This window comes from Gopherus flavomarginatus, chromosome 2 (genome assembly GCF_025201925.1).
Source record: "Gopherus flavomarginatus isolate rGopFla2 chromosome 2, rGopFla2.mat.asm, whole genome shotgun sequence".
Classification (NCBI taxonomy): domain Eukaryota; kingdom Metazoa; phylum Chordata; order Testudines; family Testudinidae; genus Gopherus; species Gopherus flavomarginatus.
Window position 1 is genome coordinate 61,628,191 of NC_066618.1, and position 21,653 is coordinate 61,649,843.

General features: G+C 39.0%; 1 protein-coding gene across 1 annotated transcript in view; it reads left to right on the top strand.

Annotated features, from left to right (window-relative positions):
* SP4 (Sp4 transcription factor) overlaps positions 1-16,190 on the top strand; it is a 44,375-nt gene extending 28,185 nt beyond the window's left edge. The window contains exons 4-6 of the mRNA XM_050938621.1: positions 10,326-10,557; positions 10,797-10,996; positions 14,410-16,190. Of these exons, the coding sequence (XP_050794578.1) occupies positions 10,326-10,557; positions 10,797-10,996; positions 14,410-14,657 (680 nt within the window). The 3' untranslated portion in view covers positions 14,658-16,190. The remainder of the gene's footprint in view (positions 1-10,325; positions 10,558-10,796; positions 10,997-14,409) is intronic.
* Positions 16,191-21,653: the final 5,463 nt, after the last annotated feature.

Below are 21,653 nucleotides of genomic sequence, written 5' to 3' on the forward strand. Positions count from 1 at the left end.
AAAAAAGTCTTGGATTGCAGCTTTTTGAACAGACCCAAGTTCCTAAAGATGTGCACGTTATGAACCTTTCCCAACCATCCTACACTGATGTCAGTGAAATGCCCCCTGTGGTCTACCAGTGCTTGCAACACCATTGAAAAGCATCCCGTTCAGTTTATGTACTCTTTGACGAGTTGGGCTGGTGCCAAGATGGGGATATGCGTGCCAGCCCAATCCACAATTAGGGAACCCCATCGCGGCAAAACCATCCTCTATGTCCTGCACATTTCCCAGACTCACGACCCTTCATAGCAGAAGTCAGTTAATGGCCCTGGACACTTGGAGCACAGCAGCTCCCACAATTGATTTGCGTACTCCAAATTGAGTCCCCAGTGACTGGTAACTGTCTGGATTTGCAAGCTTCCAAATAGTGATCACCACCCGCTTCTCCACTGTCAGAGCAGCTCTCATTTTTGTGTTGCTGAACTGCAGGGTAGGGGAAAGCTCTGCACAACGTTCGTGGAAGGTGGCCTTCTGCATTCGAAAGTTCTGCAGCCACTGTTCGTCATCCCATACCGGCAAAACAATGCGGTCCCACCAGTCAGTACTTGTTTCACGGGACCAGAAACGGCACTGAACAGAGTTCAGCTGCTCTGTGACTGCCAGCAGCAACTGTGAATTATTGTTTTCAGTGGCTTGCGGCAGGGCTGCTTGCAGTACATCGCTGTGTTCTGCGCAGCGGACCCTACTTCAACTCTGGAAATACTGCAGAAGGCACGAGGTGTTTGAGATGCTCACAGCAAGAGTGCACAACTGACCAGGGTCCATGCTTCTGGGCTTATGCCATATGCGTGGTAGTTTTAAGGTGCAAAAACCACTGGGTTGTTTGCTGTTGATTTGAGGGAGGGAGCACAGTGCATCATGGGATGTTGACTCAGTGTTCTCATTCTCCCCTATGACAATGTTTTGGTCCCATGAGGCGTTGCACAAACTTCCCAAAACACACTGCGGCATGTTGCACTTTGGGATAGCTACTAGTGATGTACTGCTTTGTGCATCAGTGAAGGCACTGCTAGAGAGGACACACCCCATCGAAACAGTAAGCCTGGTGTGGTCATACACAATCGACTTAATTAATTTTGAGGTTTGAGGTTGAATTTCATAAAGTCGACTTCATTTTGTAGTGTAGATAAGCCCTAAAACGATGTAAGAATATCAAAGATAGGATTTTATAGGCCATAATGAGGAGAAACATTTCCCTCCTCACAATAGTTTTTTAAATTCCATTTTGTCACCCTTTTTTTTTCAAAATTGGGCATATGACCAGCTGCTTCCATTCATTTGGAATTTTTCATCCCTCTAGACCAACAAAATTACTTTATAAAGATTTTTACAAGGGAACTAAATTCATTGGAAAAGGAAAGAGAGAGGAAATAATGAAGAGAGAAGGAATTGTTTCCTGTTTCCACTCTCTCCTCCCTCCGAAAAACAAATAGTACTGTTGTCTCAGGGAAGAACATGCCATTCCACTCTTTTAATTGGCTTAGTTCTCACATTAGATGATCTTTGGTTGTCTTTAGATGAGTGAATTCTGCAGACAAGTATGGCAGACTTTAAAGCAATGTTGGTTTAAAAAAAAAAAAGGCAGCAGATTCTGAAGTAAAAAATATTTCTGCCAAAAATCCATTTCTACTACAGTACTAAAGCAAAATGTTCTAGATGATTTGTTTTCTATTATATGAAATATTCCAGTTGATCAAAAAAGAATTATCTACAATTGCAATAAAATTTAAGCTCCCTCCTTCAGTATGTGATGAAGTTGCTAAATGGCAACCTGCCCTATAGAGGAAAAAGGTAACTGTTTTTGTACCTAACAACTGTTTCCCAATGTAACAAGGAAATAGCTGTTTTTAATTTGGAAGTGTTTACAACTGCTAATCTACCACTCAATATGCTAGATAACCCAGCTCTGCATTTCTAATTGGAGGCAAACCTAGACTCTGTAGGGGCCCTACAGATGTCTCAATGGTTAATAAATATCTCTCTCAAGTTTTTGATGACATGTTGATGAAGTAACTTGACAGCTGCATGTAGATTTTTATCTTTGCTAAAACAACTGGTGCCCAAAATGACTCTATCATTAATATACCTGCCATACTTTCACTCAGCAATGATGTTAATGTTGAACAGCCAGATGACCTCTCAAAGCTGTTATATTGGAATGTGTCTCTAGCTATTAATTTTAATGCATTTTCAGAAGCAGAATTGCAAACACAAGTTCTTTGCATAAGGGTGTTCTTGATGGACAATTCTGTGCATGTGAGCAAGAGTTGGGAAAAACTTGAACTCCCATAACAATGTGTGTTTCAAATTTGTGCAACGTGAACTTAAATCTTGAACTTGCTGTGGGACATCTAGATGGAGAATTGTAAATACTTTTAAATCTTAGTTTGAGAGAGAAGGAGAGTAGAGAAGAGTAAAACCTGCACAGCTTCTTCTGGAAGGAGAGACTTACTAAAAAGAGATCCTCAAGCATTGCTACTTTTGCTGGTGATCACAAAGACTCCTTGTAGTCTTTCTGTTTTCCACTATGCAGAATATTTAAATAACTAATTTTTTTCCCCAAAAGAATGTTGCAGGTAATAATAGGTTAACTCTGTCCCTGCAACAAAACAAATTTTACAGTTGGGAGGCAATGTAGCTCAATCTTTATTAGTGTAAGTGTTGAAGTAGGAGGTAGAGCAAGTAAACTCCATTTGTATAAAGCAAGATACTAGATTTTGCCCCTCAGAAGTCACAGGGGAACCTTCTAAGCACAGAATATAGTGATAAGTAGTGTATTTAACAAAAAAAACACTGTTAATTTTTACTACTTCCATTTAAAAAGTTTTTTCACTACTTCTGCATGATCATCTCATGTTTTGCTATATATTAAAAAAAAGTTGAACTAGTTGAACTAATTAACAAACTTGTGTTGATAGTTTCTCTGAATTGTTGGAATAATATTAAATGTTCTTCACCTGCTCGGAGATCTTATGGGCAAAATCAGGGCAGCCATCCAAAAGAACATGAGGCATTATTATCTTGTTTGAATTGCTAACTAAACCTTTAGTTTGCTGTGTACAACAGTGATCTGTTCCAGGAGCAGCAACATTGTGAAGAACCACTGAGCACCAATAGCTGGATTTATTTTATTATATTGTGTTCTTGGAGTTTTATATTGTATACTATATTGTTCTCAGTGGCTCTCTTTCTACAGTTCAGTACCTGCTATACCAAATATGAAATATGTAAATCATTTTTTTATTAAATGAAAAACACTGTCAAATGGAAAAATCTCATTTCTGTCAGAAAATTTTTGAAGCTACTATTATTGCCCTAAAGAGCATAGCTAAAATTTTAGAATTCAAAAGCTATTAATTGACTTAAGCTCATGAAACCTCTTAGGCCCTTGTGTATACTTTACTCTCTGGTGGTGAGGAACAGAAATACAAATAGAAAACCTTTCTCCATCTTTTTTAAGAGGAGATTTTAAGAGTTGACAGCATCCATTTTATAAACAAGACTGCTGATATACCATTATTGCTAATTTTAAATTCAAAACTATTTCTCACAACAGCTGTAGCTTGGCTCACTTGTTTATCTGTAGGGGCATATTTAGTGGTGTGCCTCCCAAGAGCTATGATACAGCAGTCACAGGCCAAGTGAGGGACAGAAGTGGCTTTACAGACCCCAGTGTAAATTGGAGTAACCTCAGTGGCTGCTCTAGCTTATAGCAGCATCCTTGGAGCTGCCTATTGGGTGGCTGTCCAGCAACCCATATTCTCTGTAACACCTGGCATTATACTACTCCCCATCCTGCCGCAACTCACTCTCTTCACTAGGGAACGCATAGGACTAACAGGGTTCCTGTACTGGGGAATTTTTGCCTCATGAAAGGTGGTGAATATATAATTATGGTAAAGAGCAGTTTAATATTAATTAGTATTATAATAGAGTATAAAAGGAGTAGTTTTGTTAAATTGAAGGAGTGCTCCAATCAAGAGGGTACTGTTAGGTTCCAAGATTATAAGGCTGTATTTCACTCTGTTGTCAGCAACTAGAACAGATTAGACTCTTCCTGTTGGTATGCATACTTCCACCTTTTCATGTTCTCTGTATGTATAAATATCTCCTGTCTGTGTGTTTCATTCTGTGCATCCGAAGAAGTGAGCTGTAGCTCAGGAAAGCTCATGCTGAAATAAATTTGTTAGTCTCTAAGGTGCCACAAGTACTCCTGTTCGTTTTGTAGTTGCAGACTAACACGGCTGCTACTCTGAAACTTGTCAGCAACTGATCACCAATTCATGCACCATTTCATTTTTGAGTGAGAGTATAATTGTATAGTTGTGTAAGTAGCTATTGTGTGCCTGTTTGCTTAATCATTTTTCTTTTTAATAAAATTTGTATCATTCATAGTGTTGTCTAGTGATCCTCCACTAAATACATTTTCTCTAACTGACCTAGAGTCTCAAACCTGAAAACTAAGTTGGGTTTTGTTGCACCCTTATCTTCAGCAACTTAATATTATTTGGGAACATTTCAACATAAAAGTTACAAAAGGGCTACAGGGAGCCTAACTTTGCATTTATTTTGCACATTTAAATTATAAAACGTAATTAAGTATTCACAGTTCTTGTTGAAGTGCAAAATGGTACCAAATTTCTAGGGAATCACACACTGAAGTGAATGCAGAGCTTCAAATATATTCTCATTAGGAATCTACCTCATAGACTCATAGGTCAGAAGGGACCAATATGATCATCTAGTCTGACCTCCTGCACAAGGCAGGCCACAGAACCCTACCCATCCACTTTTATAACAACCCCTAACCCAGGACTGAGTTATAGAAATCCTCAAAATTGGTTTGAAGACCTCAAGCTGCAGAGAATCCACCAGCAAGCGACCCATGCCCCACGCTGCAGGGGAAGGCGAAAAACCTCCAGGGCCCCTGCCAATCCGCCCTGGAGGAAAATTCCTTCCCGACCCCAAATATGGCGATCAGCTAAACCCTGAGCATGTGGGCAAGACTCACCAGCCAGCACCCAAGAAGGAATTATCTGCAGTAACTCAGTTCCCATCCCATCCAACATCTCCCCACAGACCATTGAGCAGACTTATCTGGTGATAATCCAAGATCAATTGCCCAAATTAAACTATCCTATCATAACATCCCCTCCATATACTTATCAAGCTTAGTCTTAAAGCCAGAAAAGTCTTTTGCCCCCACTACTTCCCTTGGAAGGCTGTTCCAGAACTTCACTCCCCTAATGGTTAGAAACCTTTGTCTAATTTCAAGTCTAAACTTCCTTATATCCAGTTTGTACCCATTCGTCCTCGTGCCTACATTAGTACTAAACTTAAATAATTCCTCTCCCTCCCTAACGTTAACCCCCCTGATATATTTATACAGAGCAAGCATATCCCCCCGCAGCCTTCTTTTGGCCAGGCTAAACAAGCCAAGCTCTTTGAGTCTCCTTTCATAAGGGCAGGTTTTCCATTCCTCGGATCATCCTAGTAGCCCGTCTCTGGACCTGTTCCAGTTTGAATTCATCCTTCTTGAACATGGGACACCAGAACTGCACACAATATTTCAGATGGGGTCTCACCAGCGCCTTATATAACGGTACTAACACCTCCTTATCCTTGCTGGAAATACCTCGCCTAATGCATCCTAAAATCGCATTTGCTTTTTTAACAGCCGTATCGCATTGGCGGCTCATAGTCATCCTGCTATCAACCAATACCCCAAGGTCCTTCTTCTCCTCTGTCACTTCCAACTGATGCGTCCCCAACGTATATCTAAAATTCTTATTATTAATCCCTAAGTGCATGACCTTGCACTTTTCACTATTGTATTTCATCTTATTACTATTACTCCAGTTTACAAGGTGGTCCAGATCTTCCTGAATAGTATCCCTGTCCTTCTCCATGATAGCAATACCCCCCAGCTTTGTGTCATCCGCAAACTTTATTAGCACATTCCCGCTCTTTGTGCCAAGGTCAGTAATAAAAAGGTTAAATAAGATCGGTCCCAAAACCGATCCTTGAGGGACTCCACTAGTGACCTCCTTCCAGCCTGACAGTTCACCCTTCAATACGACCCCCTGGAGTCTCCCCTTTAACCAGTTCCTTATCCACCTTACAACTTTCATATTCATCCCCATCTTTTCCAATTTAACTAACAGTTCCCCATGTGGAACCGTGTCAAATGCCTTACTGAAATCGAGGTAAATTATATCCTACCACATTTCCTTTATCTAAGTAATCCGTCACCTTCTCAAAGAAGGAGATCAGATTGGTTTGGCACGATCTACCTTTAGTAAATCCATGTTGCAGTTCGTCCCAATTACCATTGACCTCTATGTCCTTAACTACTTTCTCCCTTAAAAGTTTTTCCAAGACCTTACATACTACAGACGTCAAGCTACTACAGACGTCTACCATCTCAGCTTTTTTTGGTTTTGTGAGAACCTGACTAAATTTAATCTGAACCCTTGGTGTATGTATCTAGATGCCATGAATGGGAGCGTGCTGGGGAGAAAAAAGCCGTGGATGGCTCTGAATTGAAATGGGGCGAGGGGGAAGGGGAGAGGACTTCTATAAGCTGATGATGATACATACAAGCTTTTCAGTCCCAATCCATTTCATCTAGGCCCTCCCATGAGAGCAGGGGCGGTTTTAGCTTTTTTGCCGCCCCAAGCAGGCAGGCAGGCTGGCTACCTTCAGCGGCTTCCCTGTGGGAGGTCCCCAGACCTGTGGATTCAGCGGCTTGCCTGCGGAAGGTCCGCCAGTCGTGCAGCTTCGGCGTACCTGCCGCTGAATTGCTGCTGAATCCACGGGACCGGGGACCTCCCACAGGCGCGCCGCTGAAGGCTGCCTGACTGCCGCCCTCACAGGGACCAGCAGGGTGCCCTCCGCAGCTTGCCGCCCCAGGCACACGCTTGGAGTGCTGGTGCCTGGAGCCGCTGCTGCATGAGAGTGTCTTCTCACTTCCATCCTTTGCACTGAAAGCCTGCTTTCAGTGTTTCATTCCAAAAGAGTGTAGCTGTTTCACACTGTTCTCCCCACAACCCCAATTGCTAGCACTCTAAACTGGCACACTTTCCCAGCCCCTTCTGGGACCTATTCTCCAACCTTAACAGTGATATAGATTCAGTGCTGGAATTTATTTATTTATTTATTTATTTAAAACAGGTTATTCCAGTGATCTTTGTGAAGGGCTCATTGCTGGTCAGCTTTTACCAAGTAGTAACAGCAAAGCTTTAGGGGATACTTACGCTGCTTGATCCTTAAAGCAGATTTTAAAATACCCTTTTTCTAATCAATCCACTTTTGCTGCACCTTTCCTTCAAGATCCATCTCCTAAAATGTTTATTTCTTCTATCCTTCTGATTTTCCAGCAGAATTATGGTTCTTTCTCCTTTCTGCTGCTGCTTTGCTTACATTCTTGCTTTCATCAGTATTGAAGAAGCAGCGGGTTTGCCTACTCCATCACGTGAACCAAACTGATGTTATAGAAATTTTCCCTCAGCCTCCCAACTCTGTGCCGCCTGGGCTAAAAGGAAACCTCTGTTTTGTATTTATAAGAACATAAGAATACTAGGTCAGGCCAGTGGTCCATCTAGCCCCGTACCTGTCTTCTGACAGTGGCCAGTGCCAGATGCTTCAGAAGGAATGAACAGAACAGAGCTAGTTCTCATTGATCCATCCCCCATTATCTAGTCCCAGCTTCTGGCAGTCAGTTGTGTAGGGACATGAGGTTGCATTCCTGACCATCTTGGCTAATAGCCATTGATGGACCTGTCTTCTATGAACTTACCTAATTCTTTTTTTGAACCCAGTTATTCTTTTGGCCCTCACAACATCTCCTGGACAATAAGTTCTAGAGGCTGACTGTGCACTGTGTGAGAAAGTACTTCCTTTTGTTTGTTTTAAACCTGCTGCCTGTTAATTTCATTGGGTGACCCCTGGTCTTGTGTTATGTGAAGGGGTAAATAACTTCCCTATTTACTTCTCCACACCATGATTTTATAGACTTCTATCATATTTCCCCTCAGTTGTCTCTTTTCTAAGCTGAACAGTTCGTTTTTTTAAATCTCTCTTCATTTGGAAGCAGTTCCATACCCCTAATCATTTTTGTTGCCCTTCCCTGTACCTTTTCCAGTTCTAATATATTTTTTGAGATAGAGTAACCAGAACTGCATGCAGTATTCGAAATGTAGCATGGATTTTTTTATAGTGGCATTTTTCTGTTTTCTTATCTACTCCTTTCCTAATGGTTCTTAACATTCTATCAGCTTTTTAGATGTTGTACAGAGGTTTTCAGAGAACTATCAGTGATGACTCCAACATCTCTTTTAGTGGCAACAGCTAATTTAGAACCCATCATTTCTATGTATAGTTGGGATTATTTTTTCCAGTGTGCATTATTTTGTGCTTATTACCATTTGATTTTCATCTGCCATTTTGTTGTCTAGTCACTCAGTTTTGTGAGATCTTATAATATTGCTTCTGTAACTCTTCGCAGTCAGCTTTGGACTTTACTCTCTTGAGTAATTTAGTATCATTTGCAAACTGTGCTACCTCATTTTTCACCACTTTTTCCAGATCATTTATGAGTATGTTGAACAGCTACAGGTCCCAGTACAGATCCTTGGGGGACCCTGCTATTTACCTCTTTCCCTTATGAAAATTGACCATTTATTCCTACCTTTTGTTTACTATCTTTTAATCAGTTTCTGTTCCATGAAGACCTTCCTTCTTATCCAATGACTGCTTATTTTGCTTAAAATCCTTGGATATAGGGCCTTGTCAGAGGCTTTGTGAAAGTCCACATACACTGTCAGCTGGATCACCCTGGTTCACATGTTTGTTGACACTCTCAACAAATTTTAATATATTCTATTAGTAGTTTGAGGGGAAGGTTAAAGTCTCACCTTCACCTATCATCTCTCCCTCGGTCCCAAGGAAAAGGACTGTCTACCAGCTTTAATAGTCAGAATTAAAAATCCAGAAGATGACATGTTCCCACTTTACTCTCAGATAACTAGGCTAATGATAAAAGAGGTTAACATAAAAGTAAGAAGTAGAAAGATAAATCTTCCTATTCCTGTCACAGAGACTGCAAGGTAGTTTCTGGCAGAGCTGGGACTAGAAACTCTGTTTGTTATGGCAGATCTGTCATCCACTAAGCTTCAGTGGCTTTCACTTTGAACATGCCAAGTCTATGTGATTGGCTATGCTATCTGTAACCACTACTCTAACACCTTTAGAGAAGAGTCAGGGACAAAATCCTGATACTGGACATTTCACTGTTTTCTAGCATTTGTGTAATTTTCTGGCATATGGTTGCTGCTACCAGTTATTCTTTTACCTTTAATGGTAGAAGTTTGCACTGTGGATCTTAAGGTCTGGAATTCAAACTGTGCTGACTATCTCTGTGTGGTGGTTGGAGGAAGGCAGTCATTACAGTTGCATATGATGGAATTTCAATTTTTCCAGTTTTCATTTTTAATAACTGGTAATTTCAGTAAAGTCATTAAAAGTATATTGTTCAGGTTGCAAAGTCAAGCACTCAAAAATTAGGAAGTGCCATAATTTCATAATTCTTTCAGAATAATTACTATCTGAACATGTAATTCAAGATTATTTAAATTCAGCCATACATTGGGGCTGATTTAAGGTTGCATGGGAAATCTTAATTCTGGCATTTCCTACCTTTTACATGCTTGACTTTGCAGCATTAATGTTCTTTCAGTATAAATTTGTTTTGAAGAAATCCTAATGGAATGCATCAAGATACTGCATATTTTTATGTATAAATGAAGTTTGTGACTCAGTTGCTTGCAAAAATAGTAGGTTAAGTCCATAGAACAACTTAAAAAATAAATGTGTGTGAGTTTTAAATAGGAATATGATTTCCAAAGTTATTCTAGGGAAAAGTATCAACAGTAGAAAATGAATTCTGTGTAATGCTTTGTTTCATATCTTCTTCTGATGTATCTCTTCATTCTCTAAAAAAGAAGATGCCTGTAAAACTAGTTATCTCATATTGAGAGCACACATTTTGCTTTACTGTACTCTTTTTATAATGAATTACGTTAATCAGAGCTCTCTAAAGTGGTGTATAAAGTCTGTTTGTAGTATACTAAAGCACACTAGTAAACTAACTGGGTTTAATATTTTTTGTGCCGTTTTCGTCCACGTACAGTGGATATTCTTTTGAACAAAAGTCATATAAAATATTATGTTGTGACCTTTCTGAGATGATCACTAAAACTTACAAAGACTTTCTTATTTTACAGGTCAACAGCAAGGACAGGATGGAGGCGTGAAAGTACAACAAGCCACAATAGCTCCAGTAACTGTAGCTGTAGGAGGTATTGCTAATGCAGCAATTGGTGCTGTTAGTCCTGATCAGATCACACAAGTGCAGTTACAACAAGCCCAGCAAGCTTCTGACCAGGAAATACAACCTGGCAAGAGGTTAAGAAGAGTTGCTTGCTCGTGTCCTAATTGTAGAGAAGGAGAAGGAAGGTAATGTTAGTTTGTCAGTTAAACTTTAGGCATCTTGTGGGCCTGCCTTATTTTGGGGGCTTTTTTCCTTCTATTACTGTCATGTTTTTAATCATGTCCATAGGAAATCATGCTTGTAAATGTTCTATTCAGAAAGAAGATTATAATCAACTTAATTTTACAATTTCATATTTTTCCTTAGAGAGCTGATAATATTTTAAAATACAATCACCTAACTGCTTAACTTTTGATCCTGTCAGAGGCAGCAGTGAGCCAGGAAAAAAGAAGCAGCATATCTGTCATATTGAAGGATGTGGAAAAGTTTATGGGAAAACATCTCATCTCCGGGCACACCTTCGTTGGCATACTGGAGAAAGACCATTTGTATGCAACTGGATGTTTTGTGGCAAAAGATTTACACGGAGTGATGAGCTGCAAAGACATAGAAGAACCCATACAGGTTAATCAACTGTCTGTATTCGATAGAGTAATTCCTTTAATGATAGTGGCTATCGGTGAACAGTGATTTTAAATCAAGTTTCAAGCTGTTTCCCTGCATCTGCATTAGGAAAAGATTGAGTTTAGGACCTGGTTAACTAGCATGCATTGGCTAAAAGCCTGACCTAAACTTGATCAATTTTCCTAATCAAGACAAAGCCTTGGGGCTTTTTTACACAGGGGTTTAATCCACAGTAACTCTGGTTGGTTTGATGTGAAAATGTCTACATGCACACAGCACAATTTGTTAGAGTGTAGTAACTCCAGAAACTCTGGAATACTCTTTCAAAGTGTATTATGTTTAATGCAGAGTGAGTTAGTGTGGTGCATTGTTCATGTGCACACAGTGCTGCTGTGCACTACTGTAGCAGTCCTCCAGCTGCTATCCCACACTGTTTGTGGGCATCCATTACTGATCTGTCTGTTTACCTGTGTGCCCTCCATTGCTCTCGGATTAAGTTGTCTGTATGTCCATTCTGTATTTAAAACCTGTCATGGGGCCAGAATTTGCCTGTTTTCTCCTGGAATTTAATATATTAGCATTGCTACAACATGCCCCCAGCAGTTGCTTAGAGATGTGCTGAGATACTAGATCTTATCGTTCTCTGGAGAGCAAACTCTTGTGAAATAAAGATGTGTTTGTGCATTTTATCAAGTAGATGTCCATGAGGGGTCATGACCAGGACACCATTGCCAGATAAAGAGCAAACAGCTAAGAGGATTTACATTAAAATGAGGGATCCCATGAAGTGGTCTAGCAGTGGAAATGTAATCTGTCCATATTTTGAGGAGCTGGACAGTATTTGATTAATTACACCACTGCTGAACTCAGATTGGTTGCGCACCCTGCTGCCTCCCCTACAGCCTTCCCCTGAGGACAAGCAGGAAGAGTCATCAGAGGAGGATTTACATTAAAATAAGGGATCCCACAAGCCCCGTCAGGTGCGTCCTGTGGGGCAGAAGCCCTAGCCCTGCCACCCCACCACACACACCCTGGCTCTTGAACTTCTGAAGATTGTCATATACACTTCGGAGGGTCAGTAAGTTCTTCTTTGATGCTGGTTCCTATGTGGATTCCAAACACGGAAGAGTAGCAAGCAGCTGTCACCATGAAGGTAGGCGCAAGGACTCTGGAAAAGACCAAGTCTGTGGGACAGCATGACCGACTGCCACATTCATCGTTGTAGAGGGAGCAATGGCGAAATGAGTGGAGAAAGGTGTGTATGGAAGACCAATTGGCAGCTCAACAAATGTTCTGCCGTGGAATGTTGGTGACGAAGGCCAGCGTGGCGGCTTATGCCTGCATGGAGTGGGCCATGATTCCTAGTTGAAGTGGAATGCCAGCTAGCTCGTCGCAGTTCGCAATGCAGTGGGAGATCCACTTAGAAGCACCGGTGGGATTTGCGGAAGCCACAAGTGCAGTGTAGATAAAAGGTGAGCACTCTGCAGACTTCAAGGGAATGGAAAGCCTGCTCCATGGGTGAGGCATGAGGTGTGGGTAGAAGACTGGAAGGTGTATACTTTGGTTGAGGTGGAAGGAGGAAGCCACCTTGGGTAGAACCTTGGGGTGTAGACATAAGGAGACTTTGTCCTTATGGAAGACAGTGAACGGTGGATCTGCCATTATGGCTACCAGTTCACTGATACAGCAAGCAAAAGTGATGGCCACCAAGATGATGACCTTCATGGAGAGGTGAGGGAGGGAGCAGGTAACGAGGGACTTTGGTAAAAGTACAGGGGACAAAGTTGAGATCCCATGATGGGGTGGGCCTTTGTACAAAAGGAAAAACATTGAGGAGGCCCCTGAGGAATCAGGAGGTCATTTGGGTGAGTAAAGACAGAGAAGCCATCCGCGGGACGCAGATAGGTTAGCACAGATAGAGGAGTGTGCCAGGCCCGATTGGCGGAGATGGAGAAGGTAGTCCAGGAGAGAAGAAATGAAGACAGAGTCTGTTGGAATGTGGCAGTGTTGGGCCCAGGCAATAAAGCTATGCCACTTAGCAGAATAATAGGTGTGAGTGGATTAGCATCTGCTGTTAGTGAGTATGTTGCGGATGGGTGCAGAGCAGGCCTGGTCTGCACATGATCCCCAACCAAATACCAGGCCAAGTGAAGAGGGCGCGGGTTGGGGTGTCATAGTCGGCTGTGGTCTTGTGTCAGGAGATCTGGGATGGTGGGGAGGAGGATCGGGGGGCGAGAGGAGAGGTGGAGGAGATCAGTGTTCCAGTACTGGTGAGGCCAGGAGGGAACTAGGAGGATTACTGGAGGTTCTTTGAGATGTGTGGTCCCTATTTGGATTCAAATTCTGCCCTCCTTCCCCTCTGTTCCGGGCTTTTCTGTTGCTGAGTAAGAGAGAATTGGAATGGCGTCAACCTGTGCAGCCTCTTAAAGCCTCAGATGCACCACGTGGCTGATGCATGATGCACACACAGATCAATGGACACGACTGTGAACAGTTCTGGCGCATGGCGCCATATGCACATTACGATTGGAATCTAGATAAAGACCACACATCTCAAAGAACCTCCAGTTATAGTAAGTAACCTTCTCTTTAGCCACCCCTGCTATATGGCATCATTAACCACAGCAGCAGAGGATAAGGCAGCTCTCCAAGTATAACTGGAGCAATCTCTACACCATTAATGCCTGTAGTGATCCTGGCAGCAAACTGTCTTTGATTCATTTAGGTAAATCCAACTGAATTCCAAAAGAGCCTAGCATCATGGACCTTTCCAAATCACCCTCCTTTTATGTTTATAAACCTGCCTCGGTGGTCAACCAGCCCTTGGAGCACCATGGATAAAGCGGCAAGTCTGTCACAGAGGTTGTGGAAGTCACAGATTTCCTTACTTCACCAACATCTGGCTCAGAAGATCCCGTGGAAAGGAGATCTGCAGGCCAGCACCATCCTAATTGGCCATCCAGCACTCCAAAGGAACCCCTGAATCTCTTCAGAGGGATGGCTGTCCTCAATCTTTAGGGGACAGTATGGAAGCTACCTGGGTCCCCTTTCAGCAGTTTTATCTAGTATTTTAGTCATGTTCTTCTTCCATCCACTGCTAAGTTCTAAGTTTATGAAAGAGAATTCTTATTGAGAAGCTAAAATTCAGATCCTGCACGGACTAATCACAGCAGAGGAAATATAGGCTGCAAGCATGTCTGCTGAAAGCATTTTAAAAGGGAAGAGATTCAATGGATCTGGAAATCAGACATTTAGAGAAGATAAGGTTGTATCTATTTTGCAATTTTAGATACATCCAAACACTTTTAAAATGTTTTTCAATGGAGGGCGAAAGGCTTGTTTGAATGACTGAAAAAAGTTAAATACCTTTAAATATCTATTTCACTGACATTTTTGTTTTTATTTTAAATTAGGTGAAAAAAGATTTGAGTGCCCCGAATGTTCTAAGAGGTTTATGCGGAGTGACCATCTCTCCAAACATGTCAAAACTCATCAGAACAAGAAAGGTGGTGGAACAGCCCTTGCTATTGTTACTTCAGGAGAACTGGACTCTTCAGTTACTGAGGTTCTTGGCTCTCCAAGAATTGTCACTGTTGCAGCCATTTCTCAAGATTCAAACCCAGCAACCCCTAATGTTTCAACAAACATGGAAGAATTCTGAAAGGATCATTTATACGGACACCTAGTGCTGCACTTAAGTTTACATACCTTTCATGATATGGAAGTGGGCTGGTAAAGTGGATTACAGAGCAGGAAATCATGTTTTCAGTCTTGACTTCTGTAAGTATTCCAAGTTGGAGGGTCAGCATGAGAAGTGTACACTGGTGCAACAAGACAAATTTTCAAAAATACAAACAGCGCAAATTGACATACTGGGTAAACAGTTGGGGGAATACTGCTTCCATACTGTACTTTTTTAGTTATGTGGCTCTATATTATATAATTGTTTTAAATGCAAATTTCCCCTCTCTTTTAGCATTTGTGTGTTGTTGTGTTTGTAAAATCAGACAATATCAATATGACAGGGTGGATCTTGGTTAGGAGTGTTGTCATTTGGAGATACTTTGTTTATAATCTGAATCTGTAATATTTTCAAGGGAACTTCTTTTCCCATAAGGCACAACAAAAATGCATAAGAATTGAGTGGTAATTATTTCTTTGCTCAGTTCTGTGGAATCTGTAAGTTGATTTTGGCCGTCTTTTCTCAAGTTTAGAAATTATTCAAATAGCAGTTGAATTTACATGCTGCAAAGCAGATCTGAGGTGCAGCTCAGATAATTTTGACCACTACATTATAGTAGTGTGTATAAATGACAATCACTGAACTCAGATTTCTCTCTTTCTTTGGAGAATTAAGAGATATTTAGATTTAATGTATACATTAGAAAAAATTAAACTACAGAAATATATTAACATAAGATTTTACAGAATTAATATCTTTATGTAGGATAATAATAAAATATGGAAACTTGTGTGTTTAAGTTTTGATATTCCAGTTCATTACATTTTAAGATATCAGGAATCCATTTGTTAACTTGAGTCACAAAACTCATACTTTTGAATATTTAAATTTTATGGGAATACTTGGATATTGATTGGACAACTGAATTGTTTAATGAGTGTTGTAACTCATTCTCCAGTTCTGTCCTGTATATATAAATTATTATATTATGGTGAAGGTGAAGAATTCTTTATACTTTGACTAAACAGCCAAAGAAAAGGACAAATTATGACATTTTAACAACAAAAAAGATAATTGTAAATTAATGCATTTTTTTTCTTTCTCTTCCTCTAAAGATTAATCATCTTATTTTCTTTCCAATTGTAAGTGCATAGGCTGGTAAGGAATATCCACCACCCATTTTCTTATATGATCAATAATTTTGAGCCTCCAGCCACAAGAGAGACTGGGGCAAAAAGGAATATAGGTATCTTTTTATCATACAGCAATTGATTTAAAAGGTTTTATTATATTTCCAATATCTGTTAACTTAATAGAACATAATTGTTGGAGAAATAAAACAACTGAGCATTTTTATGTAAAAACTCCAGTGCATACATGGAGGAAGGATGGCCAAATATTTCACACTCAGGATTTTGAATTGTTTCCCATAGGCGTAAATGGAATGTTTTACAAATTTAGCCATTTGGTATCTCATGACAGTCCATTTGTTTAAATTTATACATCAAAATATTTTTTACTCTTTTTCCTGCAGGTTAAAGATGAACAGTTTATTTGGGAAATGTTTGTATGAGACACATAACAGAGATCTTGTGCATTCCGTCAGAAAACATACTTCTCATATGAATACTTTATCAATCTTGTGATGTTTCATGTATTTTTGAAGAAAGAAATACCAATCATTGTTTACACTGTGTACACTTTAGGCCAGCCCTTTGTAGCAAAATATAAAGCTGAAGGTCTTTTGTACTTTCAGTTTACATTAAAAGCTTTGAGATTAAAGGAAAAACAATTTTACACTGTGGTTATAGATTTCAAGTTTCTTAAAGCTTTTGTAGACTTGTAACAAAGTCTTTAAATTTTAGTTGGGTTTTGTACATTCTTTTATATATTTTATTTAAAGTACTCTCAGCTGATGTATCTGGATTTAAAACATCAGAATCAATTAGATTACTACATTTAATACAAATGAACATTAGGTAGTGCTAATTGTTAATGTTATATAAGAACTGAAACATCAAATATATATTTTATCATTACGCTTCACAATCAGTGCTATAAATTCCTTTATGCAAAGAAAAACTTTCCTAATGTTATAATCATGTTTCTTAGAAGTTAACAGTTTTTATAAACTGAAGGTATGAGCATTCTGCACAGCCATTTCATATTTTTTCATGCATACTTATGTATGCAGATAAGAAACTGAAGTCATTTTTAATCTACAATGAGTCCCTATTACAAATGTATCAAAATCTAAATCTGGTTGACTTTGTAGTATCTAAAGTACATTCACTTATGTTAGCAGGTGCACATTTTACTACTGGAATTAGAAACGTTTTAACAGTCTGTTCTGCATTCCATTCTGAGTCCACTTTTCTGTCTTAGAAGGATCGTAAATTTCAATGTCCTTTATTTGACTCAGTGGGATATAGCTGTTGTAAGTAATAGGGCACAGATGTGCAGTAGTATCTTGTTTAATGGCATTTCACTGTTCATTCCCTTTGCCACTGTTATAAAATTTTGTTTTATTGTAATTATCAGTGCAAAGTGTATTTATCATGGTAGAACTCCAGTGTTAGAATAGTTTTTTTCTTACAATATACATTCTTTGGTTAGTTTTGTGTATGTGTTGCCGATTACGTTAGAACTTGGTGTTAAGTCATTATTTATCACACTCTTTCACGAGAGCAGTAATAAAAGTGTGTAATTTAGGAGAAAAAGTTAATTTGTCAAACTTAGGTAAGCATGATGTTTAGGTCCTATTTTTCAATTTTATAACTGTTTTATTGCAACAATATTTGTATTTAAGTCTTCATTTTAATGCCTTGTGGTGTTTTTTAATGCATGTCACTGAATTGTCATCCCGCATAAATTGATGTGCAGCATAGGGTATTAAATCTACATAATGATTTTGAAACAGAGAAATAGTTGATGGTAAAAATGTAAATGTTTTGCAAAAATTCCTTATAAAAAAGTTTTGTAGTAATATTTCACTTGTAAATTGTTTTCTAAAAAAATAGAAAAATGAAAAAAAAAAAGACAGAAATAAAACCAGATTTCCCACATTCTAGAAGTTAGAACTGAATTCTGCCAGCAAAGCCTCTAAGGCATTAATTTGACATTTTTATATTGCTGATTTTTTTTTGGGGGGGGGGGTAGATTTAGAACTAAAATTATGTACAAGTTGTTGCCTGCAATAACAGTTTTGCAAGTAACCTATTAAAATTCCCTTGAGTTAAAAATGTTTCTTCATTTCATTACTTATAATATGAAGCAGTAATAAATTATGTTTGAATGATCTGCTCATCAAGAAGAACAGTGGAAAGCAAATGCTCCTCAATGGAGAAGCATTGGCAGCAGCCTCGGGATGCGTGTAATTAAGACCTACACTTGCTGGTCTGCGTTCCCCAGCTGGCAGACTCCCAGCAGGGAATTAAAAAAGCAGATTCCCACTCAGTGTGAATTTTGTCATGCTTGTTCAGCTCGTTGGAATGGAAGTTATAGTTATGCCTGAACACATTCATTTTTATTAAAGAACATTACAAGAGGTGACTGAAGGAAACATTTAACTAAGATGAGAAATAGAAGAAACTAAGAAAAAATGTGAGAATTGCAATTTTTTAAAAAGAGACTACAGATGATAAAACCAAAATGTCTCAATTGTGTTTCAGATTAGAAATGAATAAAACAAATGTACTGTTTCCATAAGAAGGATGAAGGTACTCACTTGAGTTGTCCAAGAATTATGCTGGATTTTACTTTGTTTCAGTGACTTAGGTGGATTTGTGCTGCTGGAAAACAAAGTAACAATATTTTGCACTTTCGTAATGCCTTCTACCCATAAAACTTAAAGCATTTTATAATGAAATCTTCCAGAATTCCTGTGATGGACATACATAGTATTATGCCCACTTTACCGATGAAGAAACAGGTACAAAAAAATTGATTGACTTGCTCAGTGTTTCACACAAAATCTGGCATATATGGGAACAGGGTGGATTTGATTTAATCATGACAAATCAGAGTCAGGAAGACTCGATTTAATCATGGATTTCTACATAAAAGTGCATTCGTATTGGTTGTTATAACCTTAATACATATTCTTCACAACTCAGAGATAGATGTAGGTTTCATTTTAGAAGGTACACATTATACATTTTTTAAGTGATTTATTTTGAAAACTTTTCAGATTAGTTTTACAGCTATATCAGAAAATGAATGATTGTTTGGTTATTTCATTTACCAAAGGTAATTGAAGCAGATATTTATGAAGTCATTGGACTATCTCATTCAACTATCTCCAATTCAACAGGTTAATCATTAATATTTGGAGGATTTTCTTGTTATGCTGTATTTAAAGGAGAACATCACCAGACAGACATTTACATTGTTTTATTTAACTAAAACAACATTATGTATTCTGGATTTTTTTCTTCAGCAGCAAACATATAATATTTTAACAAAACAAACATATGAATTTTTGAATTTAGTTAAACATTCAAGTTTTTTAAAATCATGTTTGTTTTTGTTAAAATTGTTTTTAACTAAAATAGTTAAATGAAATATTTAAAAAAAATTAAATCGAGTATGTCAGCCAGGTCAACGTGAGAAACTTAAAATCTTGGCGTCCGCAGCTATCTCAGTCGTCTTCACCTTCATTTTCCTGTTTGTTCATAATCTGGAAAAGAAAAACAAGCTTTCTTGTTTTTTCAGGTCCCAAATGATTTCTCAGTTTGGAATGAATTAGTCCAAAGTAAGAAAATATTCTTTATACACCGGCCAAAGAAGTTACTGCTCTTAAAAGTGAGATTATCGCTTCAACAGTCTCTGAGTCCAAGTGCTTAAGTGACTTCCACAAGTTCACTGGTGTGACTTTCTTTAAAATATCAGCAAACATATATTTCTTGAATGGTTCACCCTAAACTCTGAAGTTTATTATAGTTGGCATTATGGAGGGATGATTGCTGGATGTCCATGTCATAGCCAACTCCTCCTCTTCAGCAGTTAAGTTTTGATCCCGGTACCCAGTATTGAGAATATTTGCAAGAAAATTAGCTGGAGATAGTGCTTGTCCCATTTGTTTTTTTAATGCTTGTAATTTAACTAAGTCACTGTATATTTCTCGTTTTAAGCTCTGACTCAGTTCCTTCCAAATTTCAACAGCATCAGCAATAAAATTGCTATTTCCCTGCATTTTGTTCAAGCTACAGAAATAGGCTTCAGGGTACTCAGCATGTGTTCAACATTTCTCGTAAGCCCAATGTTGAGAACTTTGACTGTGACGGTGCCATCTATTTTTTCACGATTTTGTTTGCAAACTGTCATCAGATTAGGCCAGTTCTTGATATAGTGTTCAAAACAGTCCACTACTGAGTTCTATCGCACATCCCGTGGGAGAGTTAGTTTGGTTCCTCCCACTTTTTTCAGAGCAGCTGCTGCAAAGTGATTGTTACAGAAATATTTTGCAATTTCAACAACATTAGCCTTTATTTCTGGAACACTGAAGTCGTTGGCTAGGAGGTGTATCAAATGAGCACTGCAACTGCATGTTATTAGCTTGGGACTGTCTTCACTGTCTTTTAAATTTCTTCTCATCTTGGATACATTTGTAGCATTGTCTGTGACCAAGCTGCGGACTAGACATTTGATTTTGTTTTTTTAGTTTGTTACAGCGTCTAGTGCTACTTCTTATAAGTATTCTGCTGTGTGTGCATTTCCTGATGTATCAATTGTTTCTGTAAGGAAGACATTTCCTTCTGTTGTCACACAAGCACTTACAACAGGATCATTGTGGACATCACTCCACCCATCAAGACTAAGGTTAACAATTTCACCCTCTAGACCTTTTGCGTACTGCTCAATTTCTCTTTCATACACTTCATCCAGCAATGTTCCTGCGACATCTGCTCTATTGGGTGGACTGTATCCTGGTCTAATGACTGAACCATGTTAATGAAGTGTAGGTTCTCAATCATATGGAAAGGAGAGTTTGTTGCATAAACAAATGCAGCAATTTTTTTCATCAGGTACCTCTTTTTGTAATCTGTTGGTTCTTATCACAAACTTATCTATGGTTATTTTCTGGATGATGGAGATTTTTTTTTCTTTTTGCTACAGGCGATATACTGTGGCTATGTGACACATGATGGACTGAAACGCTATCATTGGCAGATAACTCTCAAACTATAGAAAATAATGGTGATGTTGAAGGTGGATAGTCTTCAGAATCCTGTATGTTGAGGATGGATTCTCCTAAACAAAATAGGTCAATGCAGTTATTATTACCATACTGTTCATTTAGTATTTCTCAATGCATTCACTGACACTCAGTACCACTTTAAAGGTGAAATTGTAAAAGCAAGACCTGCCTATTTCAGCTATCTATTTTTTATCACAACTGCATCTAAAATGATAGTACCATAGAATAACTATATTTCTTGCTCAAACATGAGAATTCAAGAGTAGTCCAGAAGGGAAGACAGGCAGTCTAAGAAAGAAGTATGAAATAAAAAAGTTTACCAACCTGAAGATCCTGCATGTCAGACATGTTCCTTTCATCAGATTCAACGCAGCTTCCTCCTGAGAAGGAACACTTCTCATGATATTGTTTCATTCGGGCAAGCAGGCCTTGCATTTCTTTGTTGCACTGTTTGCATTTTGCATGCAGGCCTGTCTTACCCACAGGTAGAGGAACTTCATTAAAATATTCCCAAACTGGGTTTCTTTTATGGCCTGCTGTCATTATAGATTTTCCCTTCTAGTGAGAGAATGGTATGGTAGATCTCAAATCAATTAAAGGTACACTTGGGGTATGTCTATACTACCCGTCATATCAGCAGGTAGTTTTTGATGTGTCAGGGATCGATTTATCGCGTCTCGTCTGGATGCGATAAATCGATCTGCTAATCGATGCCTGTACTCCACCTCAGCAGGAGGAGTAAGCGGAGTCGATGGGGGAGCCACAGCAGTCAACTC